This window comes from Anoplopoma fimbria, chromosome 12 (genome assembly GCF_027596085.1).
Source record: "Anoplopoma fimbria isolate UVic2021 breed Golden Eagle Sablefish chromosome 12, Afim_UVic_2022, whole genome shotgun sequence".
NCBI lineage: Eukaryota > Metazoa > Chordata > Actinopteri > Perciformes > Anoplopomatidae > Anoplopoma > Anoplopoma fimbria.
This window is the reverse complement of record NC_072460.1, coordinates 20,256,778-20,270,425: the sequence shown is the minus strand read 5'-3', so window position 1 is coordinate 20,270,425 and position 13,648 is coordinate 20,256,778. Positions and strand designations below refer to the sequence as shown.

Genomic DNA, 13,648 nt, shown 5'->3' with positions numbered 1-13,648 from the left:
TGTTAATGATTGATTATCTGGCGAAAGCAATGAGCTTTCTTTTGCTGTGACAAGAGTATGTTGATGAAGAGTTGGGTGCTTCAGTTTTACTCATTTAGCGGCTGACTTGTGAGCTAGCCAACATTAGCTTGCTATTTCCACCAAGTTACACTGGTTACAGAAAATGAAAGAAACAGAGGGCTGTTGTGCAGCGGCAGCGCTGGGTCCCTGCTCCCGACCTTATTTAAAAAAACGGACGTTGTGACATTTATATAATTTTGCTAACTTCGCCAAGCACTTCACTAGCTCCCAAAGTGGGCTATTTGAATGTGTTTTGTTAGGGATTCAGTAGAAAAGGACCCACTAGCAGACACACAGCTCTTGGTTCAGAGTAGATTTAATTTAGTTCTCAAGCAACAATCCAAAGGGCAAAAACAGTCTCGTAGTCAATAGGCAGGCAGAGGTCAAAAAATCCAAAAAGTCAGAACAGAGTCCAAGGCAAAGGTATCCAAAACACAGAATCCAAACAGGGCAGGTCACAATCAGGCAAAGGTCAAAAATCACAGGCAGACAGACTATAACAAGATTTACGGAACGCTGGAAAGGCTCAGGTATTAACTGGCACGATCTGGCAGAGACTCCAAGGCACACCGGACTTAAATACCCACAAACCAATCACCACAAACAGAAATCAGGTGTGCACACAAAATGGCGGGAAAACAAACAAAGACAGGGTGGAGTCAGGGCCACATGACTTTTCAAAACAAAAACAGAAAACACATGACAACACCACATGATCAAAGTGTAAACAAAAAGCACATGTTGCTGGAAAAACAAGTGAGTCGGACAGCAGCAGAGCCAATGACTTTCAAAATGGGGAAAGGGCCGATGAAGCGGGGAGCCAGTTTCCGGGACTCCACCTTGAGTGGAATGTCCCGGGTTGACAGCCAGACACGCTGACCCACGCGATAGGGGGGGGCCTTGGAGCGATGGCGGTCAGCTTGGCGCTTCATCCTGGTTGAGGCACGCAGCAGTGCTGTCCGTGTCCTCCTCCAGGTCTGATGGCAACGGCGGACGAAGGCCTGGGCAGATGGCACGCCGACCTCCACCTCCTGGGCAGGAAAAAGGGGGGGCTGGTAGCCGAGACAGCACTCAAAAGGGGAGAGTCCTGTGGAGGCAGACGGGAGGGAGTTAATGGAGTACTCAACCCAGGGTAGATGGAGGCTCCAGGAGGTTGGTCTCTCAGACGCCATGCACCGCAAAGTTGTCTCGAGCTGTTGGTTTGCCCTCTCCGTCTGGCCATTGCTCTGAGGGTGGAAGCCTGAGGACAAACTGACAGAAGCACCAATGAGAGCACAGAAGGCCTTCCAGAAATGGGACGTAAACTGGGGGCCACGGTCAGAGACGACATCCACAGGCAAGCCATGGTATTTGAAAACATGTGCTATTACCAGGATGGCAGTCTCCTTGGCCGAGGGGAGTTTAGGCAATGGGATGAGGTGCACGGATTTAGAAAATCGATCAACAATCGTGAGAATGGTTGTGTTACCGTCTGATGGAGGGAGGCCAGTAACAAAATCCAGTGCAATGTGGGACCAGGGCCTCTTGGGTATGGACAGGGGCTGCAGGAGACCAGACGGAGGTTGTGTGGAGGTCTTACTCCGAGCACAGACAGAACAGGCAGAGACAAAGGCACGGACATCCTCCCCTATGGTTGGCCACCAAAACCTCCTGCAAATGAAGGCTTTGGTGCGCCTTGCTCCAGGATGGCAGGAAAGCCAGGAGGAATGACCCCACTGCAGGACCTGGGAATGGAGGGACATAGGGACAAACAGGCGGTTAACAGGGCAGTGACTGGGGGCTGCATTGTCCGGTTGGGCGGCGCGCACCAAGGTCTCGATCTCCCACTGAACTGCCCCAACAAAACGGTGGTCTGGGAGGATGTTCATGGGTTCATCAGGGCTACCAGGAGTTGGGAAAATGCGGGAGAGGGCATCTGCTTTGCCGTTCTTTGATCCGGGGCGAAAGGACAGGGTGAAATTAAATCGGGAAAAGTAGAGAGACCAGCGGGCTTGACGGGAACTCAGACGTTTGGCAGTACGAATGTACTCAAGGTTTTTGTGGTCAGTCCATACCAGGAACGGCACTTTTGACCCCTCAAGCCAGTGCCGCCACTCCTCCAGAGCTAACTTGACGGCCAGCAATTCTCTATTGCCCACATCATAGTTGCGCTCTGGTGGGGAGAGGCGATGGGAGTAAAAGGCGCAAGGGTGGACCTTCTCATCCTTGACAGAACGCTAGCGAACCCCAGGAAGCGTTGCAGCTCCCGGCGGGTCGTCGGCTGGGCCCATTCCACAACTGTCCTGACTTTCTGTTGGTCCATCTCTATGGTTCCGGCAGAGACAACATACCCCAGGAAGGAAACTGTGGTGCGGTGAAACTCGCACTTCTCTGCCTTGACATAGAGCTGATTTTCAAGGAGGTGTTGGAGGACCTGGCGGACATGGTGGACATGGTCAGAAAGGGAGCGAGAAAAAATTAGAATGTCATCTAAATAAACAAACACAAATTCATTAATCATATCTCTCAAGACATCATTAATCAGAGCTTGAAAGACAGCTGGAGCATTGGTCAAACCGAAAGGAACCACCAGGTACTCATAGTGGCCAGTAGGAGTATTAAACGCCGTCTTCCATTCATCAGCATTAATATAACCACTTTTTATTAACTTCATAACATTTTATTATGCAGAGTGCAAATGGGTGCTCTTTCTATTTTTAAATGCAGTCATACTCAATTAACACAAAATCTGACTCTCATTCTTTTAGGTTTTCCTGGCATCACCACAACTACCTCGACCACAACTCCCTCTACCACAACCACAACGATGTCCACTACCACATCAACACCACCTACCAAGACCACAATAATGCCCACTTCCAAAACAACTCCCAAGATCACAACATCTAAACCAAACACAACCACATCAATGCTCACTACTACAACAACTCCCCCTACCACACTGCGATGAAAAACTACCAAAATCACAACAATGCCCAAATCAACATTTCCCCCTAACATGCTTATGTTACACACTGAATGATGACAATTTCCATTCAGTTGCCAGATGAGTTTTTAATTCTATGAATACTAACAGAAAGACAGTCTCGGGTGAATATCTTTCACTGCTGCCAGCCTGACTGTCCTTTCTTACTGCTTCACTAACTTGCTTCTCTTAAGAATTACAGCGTCACTACCATACAAAAGCCGCTACTGCCCCCCATTGGCGAAAGTGATTTTCGCCCACCGATTACTTAAGGTGAAAGCAGGTTAGTTTAGAAGTAACACAAAGCGTTTTAAATTATAATAACCAGAAAATAATGGTGTGGGGGGACAAGTTAATAACACACACTAATACATTAACAATCCTGCAAATAATTGTAGCCATTAAAATGTCCAGGGTGCCACACTTACAACGCTGACTACCCCAACTCCTGCTACTATGTCCACAACTCCCATTACCACAGAAACTCCCCCTCTTACAACCACAGGTCCCTCTAACATAACCAGAACAGTGCCCACTACCTCAACAACTATCCTTACCATGACCACTAAAATGCCCACTACCGCAAATACTTCCCATACAACGACCACAACTCCCACGACCAATACTTTCCATACAACAACACTCCCCACTAGTGAGACCACAACTCCCCCTACCACAACAATGCCCATTACCACAACAACTATCCCTACAACGATCAAAACAAATACCACAACTACTACAACTTCCACCAACACACCCACAACAACTCCCCCTACCACGACCAAAACAATGATCACTAACGTGACCACTCCCCCTACCATGACCACAACAACCACTACCACAACAACTTCCCGTCTAACAACCACCGCTACGCAAACTACATCAACTGCCCCTACCACTATTACAACAACTCCTACTATACCAACAATTCTCCTGACCACGATCACAATAATGCCCCATAGCAAGACCACAACCACAACAACAGCTACTACCACAACTCCCTCTCCCCCTACCACAACAACAATGCCCACTACCACAACTCCCTCTCCAACTACCATAAAAAGCCCACTACCACCACAACTCCCTCTACAACAACCACACCGCCCACAACAACACCTCCTACCACAAGTACTCCCTTTACCACAACTTCCCCTACCACTACAACTCCCCCAACTACAACAATGCCCACTACCACAACAACTATACCTACCACAACCACAACAATGCCCTCTACCACAACAGCTGCCGCTACCACAACCACAACTTCCCCTACCACAACCACAACAATGCCCCCTACCACAACCACAACTCCTACAACAACTATTCTGGCGCCCACTACTGTAATTAACCCAAATAATGGAAACTTTTGTAACGGAGGGAGCAGTGGGCTATTTGCCGTCCCTTATAACCCATCTTCTTTTTACAACTGCACTGTTCCGATATCCATCGGAAGGTGCCCACCAAATACGGTCTTCAAAAAACAATGCAAGTGCTGTCAGGAATTAAAATGAATCATTTCACTGTCCAAAAGGTTCATTAATATTAACAAATGAGGGGTATTGTCAAAAGCTATTAAGCAATTTCTTATGATTTTTCACTGTTCAATTATATGTAGAAAAATGCCTAATAATGGATATGCTTAATTTTCAGGCCTCACTTATTTACACTTAGTTAAATAAATGTATGGATCAAATGAGAGCACTTATATTTTCAGAGGGATTTTCATAAGCTCTCTATGCCCACTGAATTGCCAAAACAATGAGAAAATAGTATCAATCTCTTTTCCTACCTCCTCTTTTCAGCTAGCAAACCACAAAACTATGCATTTATGGAACGATCAAACCTTTACGCAATTCTATACTTGTATCAGTTTGGTTGTACATGTTAAATGTGGCAATGTCTGTCAATATACAATATTATTCATTTTATTTTATTCATACTACACATACTATGAACAGCTTGCACTGTGTCTTTACAATTGTTGTCCTGTTGCTACCTTATAATTGTAGGCGTATCTAAAACAATTGGCTGTGTATGTTCTTGTTTTTTTCACTCCCATCATTTATTTTGATATGCCTTACTGATACGGTTGTTGCATATCTTTGTAATTGTTTGTGTATCCAACCCTAGTGTATGGGTGTGTTCTCTGATTTACTAGGGACATGTGCATTACTGTAATTAACTGAGAATCAGAATTGACAATAAGTGACCCAGAAAAGCCAGCAGTGTGTCTTTGTCTGGGGAAGCTAACCGAGTTAACTCATTAACAAGGGAGACGAAAGTCAGCAGCAATACTGCCATTCTTAGATCCCAGTAACAGCACTATGTTGTTATAAAATGTTTTCCGCTCACTCAGTTTGCTCCACCGACAAACTTAAACAATACTTGCTCACAGAAGATGAGCCAGCACACACAACCAGCAGGTCTGAAGAGTAGTACACAGTAACAAGGCCTGAGTCACTGTAATATATAGGCTAATGTAATAATAGTGTATTATATACTGTAACTGTATACTTCAATTTTGTTTTTCAATTTTTATGTATGTGTAACATTGATAATGACGATAATGTTTGTAATGATAATGTTTTTTGTCAATTTAAAGATGATTGCTCCTCCAGATATTTATGTGAGTATTTTCCCTTGTTTTGGGGAATGACTGGGATTTTACAGCTCTCAAACCACTTCCAAACAGCACAGACAGATATCAGTCAGTCTTTGGTAACAGGAAAATGCTATTTGATTGTTAAGCACAAATAAAAGAGCTGAACATTTTTAGCAAAAATCCTTATAAGAGTCTACAGCAATTCTAATGTCTGTGTGAGGCTGTGCTGAGGCACAGCCGCACATTTGACAATGCTAACAAGCTAACAATTTTAGAGACATCATTTTAGTTTAGCATTTAAGCATGCATACATCATTGCTAATAAGTATTACAGCTGAGGCTGATGAAAATCAATCCAGGCCTACACCAAAGTATTTGACAAAGTCAAACAATTGATGGATTAAATTGGTTGATAACCTAATATTGGAGCTAGATGAAAATGTAAGGGATCACCTACCATACATTATTGCCATTCAAACTAAAGGGGACTTGAATATGGATCTAGTAGATATTGGCATACTGTGTTGCAGTCAGGATCAAAGGGGTAGATCAACCGAAAGACACACTTACTGACCAACATTGCCATCCGATGTACCAAGCTGATGGCATGGCCAAAAAATACAAATGCAGTGAAAGTTTTTCTTACTTTGAGAATCAGGTGTGTTCCTTTTCTCCAGTTGCTTTGTGATTCACTGTATAATCACACCAGTTTATAAGAGGAGGATACAGTAGAAAAGCAGCAACTGCATTACATTCCAGCCAATGACCACTGTACATACACAGTTCAGTACTGTTTGTCAATAGAGAGTAGTAACAAGGTGGTAGGTAACCCAATTGGGTGTGTGTGCTATTTGCTTGGTTATTTATAACATTGTGTGTAATTGTGTGTAATTAGACATTCATTATATGACAGTGGTCCTGTTCTCATCCCTACTGATTCAAGTCTTGCTTTATGCATGTATTGTGACTACTTTAACAATTACTAACAATTAATTTGACATAACTTACGTCACATCATGACGTTGCTTTAAACATATCTTTTGATGACAGGCAGTATATTACCAAATGCCCAGGAACTATAGGTCAAAATCAGCCTTTTGTCTGATCATGCCAGAAAAACAACTGGGCTTCTACAGAATGAATCCAATTCAGTCAGTTTGAAACATATTGAAATAAATGTGTAATTTCCCCAAACTTTGTATGTTTGTCAATTGTATAACTCTTTATAGCTTGCATACTTGTATTTTTCCTTTATTTGGTGCACGTGTGTTGGAAAAAAAGAAGGGTCTTTCTGACACGGACCTTTTCCCAAAGGACTCGGTAATGGGTCCACCCCTGTAGTTACTAAAAGTTGCGATGGTAGATGGTGTCCAAATGATGTCAGATTTTGCCGTCACATAAAATAAATTCCTTCATGGCTCTGTCTGCAATTCTGCTCCTAGTACTTTGAAACTGGCCCCAGGTGAGTACTAGTACTTCCACAAATTGCATCATGAATATTGTTTTTTACTGTATTTACAACAAATGTACAGTGCCAGTTGTAGTACAGAGGAGTAGATGACATTCAGTTCACACATATTCATAGTTCTTGTTTATAACTGTGATTTTTATCCTTAAATGTACCCTTTTGTCATTACCAAAACAATCATGTCACAACCGAAACTCCACCAGTTCTTGACAATGAGAATGTTAGATCATTTTGAGCTTATCTCAAAGATGCTAGTTTTGGTAACAATGGCATTTGGTAATAATGTTCCTTCAGGTTGCACACTGATTTTTTCAGACTTTTGAGCACATTTATTTCAAAATGTTGGGACCTATCTACTTACCATGCGAGAGAGAGGGACACAGACATACTTCCTGATCTAATGTAGGGGTGTTGCTAAATTCAGTCTCAGCCCATGGACTAAAACATAGTTTTGGTAAATATAAGATAAATGTAAATTAGTTGTATTTTTTTTAACTTCACTTTCAGTAAAATCCAAAAGTTTTTGGGTTTTTTTTCCAAAACAACAATGGAATATTTTTCAGAAAATATTACAGTTTAATTGTAATGAACTTAAATTTGGGGGTTAGAGTTCCTGACAGCCACCTCCCAATTGATAGTACCATCTATAAATATGTTGTCATGTTAATTTGATATATAAAGAACTGTTTGAGTATGATGTAAAGGGCCTGGCATGAGGTGACTTTGTTCTGCTGTTCCAGATTCCATTAGTGTACAATTGCTTAGCACATTGGAACATTGCAGTAATTATCCCCGCCCTAGTTAACTGCCTAACCCTTTTAGCTGTCTTCCTTAAAAGAGTGAAGACAGACAACATCTGCCAGTCATCCGTCACAGAAGAGAGACAGTATCTGCTTCTTTCACAATCATATTTGTAAGTATTTATTTTATTCTGATTTTAACAAACCACATTTTCAATAATTGTTTTGTTGTTTCTGTATGTATACTACTGTACTTTCTCCATAGCTCAAAGTAGCTAAACTAATTACATTTTAGGGAGAAGGTTTGAACCAGCAGACACTGTGCAGACTGTTTCCTTTTTAATTTAGTTGGAACTAAGGTTATTACTTGTGTCTTACACACTTCGTACCTGTACTTTTGACATTCAATAGCTGTTTGTTGTATTTCAAGTTTTGGTTGTGTGTTGTATTACCCAATAAGGCAAGGTGAACATATCATGGCTCCAGAAAAAAAAGGAATATTTCCGAAATAGGTGCTATGGATTGAATATTTGATAGAACAGTTGTGTTTTCCAGCCTCACTCCTTTCAAATCAACATTGCTAAAGCAGATCTTAAAATATTAGGAGTAATAACTATCCTTCTATGCAACATTTTCTTCACAAAACACATCACCTGCCGAAACTTGTGGTATTAGGAATGATCACAACTTGAGTGCTTATTTGGGTTAATACTCTTGGAGAATATCTCTTAAATGTCTTGGGTGGGTGCTGACAACATCAACGGTTGTTGGCTATAACTTAAATGCAAAAACACAGCTGTGTGCGACAAGCATCCAAATAATTGTTCCAATACTTTTAAGTGAACCCACTAACTGCCCGCAGCTAGGTTTGTGTGGTGGCTTATGGACACAGCAGAGAATATAAAACTGACCATTCTTGAAGACGATGCAAATCAATAGCTGTCACAAGGGACGATAGAAACCTAATGTTGAGGCAACAATATCCAGGTCTCAACATGCTACAGTCTCAAAACTTTAAATTGAATATTAAAATGTCAAAGTTGACTCCTGAATCCAGTGCAGCAATATTGATTCTATGTTCCCAATGAAACTCAATGCTATGTTGTGTGTCTGATTTGTGTTATTTGTCCTATTTTTCAGGTCATTTATAGATCTGCCAGTTTTCATTTACAGTAGAGAGACAGTATATGTTCATTATATTTGTAAGTATCTCTTTTACTCTGATTTTAACAAACTACATTTTAACTAATTGCTGCAGCATGCCATTTTGAATTTGTGTGTTCAATGAAACTAAATGCTATGTTGTGTGGTCCTGTTGATGTTTCACTTCTGATTTTTGCCACAGGTGTCAAAATGTACACAATATGACAGTGACGAGTGTCTTTAAACTGCTAAAATACTCTGAACATTTTGTAGCCTCTTACAGATATTTTTGCTTGGCTTCTCTTTGTTGGGGGTTAGGAAACGCAAACTGTGTCTGAAAAATGTGAATTTCACCATCATGAATACTAGACACCTGTTTTTAAACTCTGATGTGTGCCCGGATTTACCCGGATGTTCATTTTGTAAATTAAAGTTAGATTATAAATAAAAGTAACTTATGTCAGATGTGAATTCAAAGCTTGACCTGTGACATAATTGTACATGGTTTACAACAGCCTCCCTGGTGTAGGATAAACATCTCAAAACAACATTATTATAAAACAAATGGTTTGGGTACTGATCTAGAAAATACTTAATACTTGATATGTAACAGGCAAAAGTTCAAAGGTGCTAAATTCTAAATTCAGAGCATAAAATTAAGGGGTAGCTGCCACATGGCTCTCAACATGGTGGCCAAGCCGGCAGCTAGCAGCTCACGGTGCTAACAGTGTGAAAGCAGAAAAACGCAACAGTGCTGACAGAGCTAAAAGGATAACCTGGGAGAGAATCGCGTGTGGGCGTTATTCTTCTACACCAACGTCTTGGGTCAGGACGACAATAGCCGCCATTTGAGTGCAATGCAGAGCAATCAGCCGGACAGTGCGGCAGACATAGTGGTTTATATCTATGGGGAAACACATTCTGGGATCCTGCATATTAAACATATTTGTCTATTTCTTCTGCTTATCTTCATAGTGACAACATGTGCAAGCTCACTCTAATCACAGGTAAGGCACACTTGTCAAATTATTGTTTCCATAAAGGGTTACTACCCCCAAATAACAAAAGCACATTTTCTCACTTACATCCAGTGGTATCTAGCTATGCAGACACTTTTTGTTTTCTTTCATAATGTTTCTGTCCTACAGACTACAGTGAGAATGAATGGAATTTGGTTTGTGGTGCCGCTGAAAAAATTGCATCATGAAAATTCACTGGAAATTCACTCTGGATTATCCACTCAACACAATTATCCAGAATAAACATTGTTGTTGATTTTTTTTTTAATTTGAAATGAAACTCTAATTAAGTAATATCTAATTAACTCAGACAAATAAATCCCAACATCAGTGTTATGCTAGAGACTAGTAGAAGTGAGTGAGAAAACCTGTGGATTTTTTTATTTTATTTTATAATTTGGGTGAAGTGATCTGTTAAGCTTGATTTTTAACAAAATACTAACCAGTCTTTCTCTTTGAAGGTCTCTGTTTGATCATCTGCAGCTTTGGTAAGAATATAACATGTATTATTCATAAGCATCAGTCTTATTAGTAGATAAATAATAATGGCTAATTAAAAACATAATTTTTCTATTCAATGTCTCAGCATCCTCCTCCAGGCTGGTGTGTTACTATAACAGCGAGGCTGAAAATAGAGCGGATGATGGGAAGTTCACAATTTCAGATATCGATCCAAACAAGTGTACACATCTGATCTATGCCTTTTCTGACATTAACAACACAAATGAGCTGGTGCCCAACAATGCAGCTGACTTACAACGCTATCAGTCTTTCAATGGACTCAAAACCAGGTCAGTGCTTTAGCCTATGAATATTGTGGAAACTATGTTGATTTTGTGTTTTGTCAGACAATCATTATGAAACCTTTATGCTCCCACAGCAATCCACTGCTCAAGACCCTGCTGGCGGTTGGAGGCTTGACCTTCAACACACAGAAGTAAGTTATTACAAGATCATTTAGACCTTTTTTGTGTCCATGCAAAGACAAATTTAAGCAGCAGTTCAACATGCTGGTATTTTGCTGAGCAAAGGACATGCTTTGCACAGCATGCATATTGCATTGTTTCATACAAATGAGGTAGCACAAGGAGAGATGCTGGTTAATGATTACATAAATAAGTTAATTTCATAATTCAATCAGTACATGCGAAATAGTTTAGGGGATGAAAATATTCAGAAACTACATAATAATAAAAGTTCACACTAAAATATAGTTCAACAAGCAGAAGTATCTATACCTGATACCTTCATTACATTGTGTGAAACTAAAAGCAGGTTGCTGGAAAAGAATTACACAAAATGTGCTCATAAAAGTGCCAATTTTCATCAGTATTCATAATTAGATGTGATGAGCATGGAAACCAGACCATTTGCCTATGGCTGCATATTTGTCCTTACACACATGTGTTTGTGCTTTGCGTTGCTCTATTTTTCAGTTATTGAAATAGAACTCCTAAAATGCAGTATGTGGTGTGTCCTCTTAAGAGCACTGTTTTGTTCAAATTTTTACTAGATTCAGTACAATGGTGGCAAACGAACAAGAAAGAACAAAGTTCATCAAGTCTGCAATCACACTACTGAGAGCCAATGGCTTTGATGGACTAAACCTGGACTGGAGGCACCCTGGGGGATCTGGAAGCCAAACAGAGGACAAGCAGAGATTCACACTGCTGTGCAAGGTCAGATCCTGAATTATGTTCTGGGAGAGACGCTTTTTTGACATTTAAAAGAAACTAAAACCTGCTTCTGCGTGTATAGGAGCTCAATGAGGCCTTTGTTGATGAAGGAACAGCGTCTAACCGTGACAGATTAATCGTCACTGCAAGTGTCTCTGCTGAGAAAGCAACCATCGATGCCAGTTATCAAGTATCAGAGATTGCCATGTAAACTACTTTAAAGTTATTCTTGACATTATACCCATGATTAGCTGTTGTCATGTTTTGTTGACCGTGATCTCCTCTGCATTTCATCAGGTACCTGGATTTCATTAATGTGTTGACATTTGACTTTCACGGCCCCTGGGAAAGTGTCACAGGACATCACAGCCCACTATACCAGGGATCCCAAGACACTGGAAACAAAACCTACTTGAACACTGTAAGTACATGGAGTCATATATCAACTGCTCAAACACCTTCCTACTTAGAGATGTCCTTTCATCCTCATCATTTAGTTTTCTCCACATTGTAGGACTATGCCATGCGGTACTGGAGGGACGAGGGAGCACCTACACAAAAGCTAAACTTGGGGTTAGCGGCATATGGGCGCGCTTTTGACCTGTCCACTGCATCCAGTGATGTTGGAGCACCAGCCAGTGGTCCTGGTGAAGAAGGCTGCTACACCGGTCAAGAGGGATTCTGGGCCTCTTATGAGGTAAAACAGCAAGCTGTGAATTTTATTAATTAATATAAATAGCGTTATTATAAGCTAACCATTTTTTACTGTACTTGGTGTGACAAATTTCTGTTTGAATGAATACATTTGATCTAAATATGATGTTTGAACATTCTTTTTAGACTTGCCTTTATATTGAAGAGGTTACTACCGAGCTGATTGTTGATCAGAAAGTTCCATATGCCACCACAGAAAATCAGTGGGTTGGATTTGACAACAAAGACAGCCTTGATACTAAGGTAGTCATCTGTTCATTACAAACTGTTGTTCAATAATTCCTTTGCAAATGACTGGTTGTACACAAATCGGATAAAATAAATATTTTGTCAAATGTGTTGTTCCTCATCCTCTCAGGTCAGCTACCTAAAAACTAACAACTTTGGAGGAGCCTTTGTCTGGTCTCTGGACCTGGATGACACTACTGGACAGTTCTGCAAAATGGGCAACAGCCCTTTCATCAGCCACCTTCATACTCTCCTGGTTCCAGGTAATCAAAGTTCAACACATTAACATCGTACCTGTCATGGCAGGACTTGACCGTAAGCTTTTCAGCCACTTGTTCCAAGGTATTTTACTTGCCGGATAGCCTAACTAAAAATAAATAAATAAAGGGTTTTAAATAATAAATGAAATCAACAGAGATTCAAACAATTGGGAAAAAAACCGTCAAAAATACATGCATGAAAAACACATACATGGAAATAAATTATTTTATTATCTTAGAGAAACATTTATGGGGGGCATTATTAGTTTTATTAATGTGTTATAAGCTGCTTCGAGCTAGTGTTAGGAGGTTGTCGAGTCAAAATTGCTCTCTAATATCTATTTTATATTGCTGTGGAATCTTGTCCTTCAAACAACTCTATTAATTCAAGTTTTCTCGCCAATAACTACACTTTACAAGGTTACATTTGAACACGTGATGATATTGTTTTAATTTTACCCTTGCTCAATACAAATTTTTACATTTTTCAGAACTGCACTCTGAAGCGACCCTGAGGTGTAGGCACAAAAGCTGTGCACCATTATTAATCTGAGAACAAGCATAGGAATTAACAAATGTTGCTATGCTGTTAGGACCGTTATTTGGCCAAGCTGGACTGTGCTGCCAACCAGCTGTTCAAAGCTGGCGAGAGCAGAGCTACGTGAAAGTAAAATAGCGTTGCATATTTGAACAAATTTGTGGATGACAATGAAACATCTTTAGGGATTGGCGACTAGAAAACATTAATGGCAATCTCCAGATGGCATATTTTT

General features: G+C 40.6%; 1 protein-coding gene across 1 annotated transcript; it reads left to right on the top strand.

Annotated features, from left to right (window-relative positions):
* The first annotated feature begins 9,960 nt into the window (after window positions 1-9,960).
* Window positions 9,961-13,428, top strand: LOC129099488 (acidic mammalian chitinase-like). The gene is made up of 11 exons (XM_054608744.1): window positions 9,961-9,985; window positions 10,459-10,485; window positions 10,584-10,788; window positions 10,878-10,934; window positions 11,511-11,676; window positions 11,756-11,880; window positions 11,971-12,094; window positions 12,188-12,370; window positions 12,514-12,630; window positions 12,746-12,878; window positions 13,367-13,428. Exons 1-11 carry the CDS (start codon window positions 9,961-9,963, stop codon window positions 13,426-13,428), a joined length of 1,224 nt encoding a protein of 407 aa, XP_054464719.1.
* The last annotated feature ends 220 nt before the right edge of the window (window positions 13,429-13,648 follow it).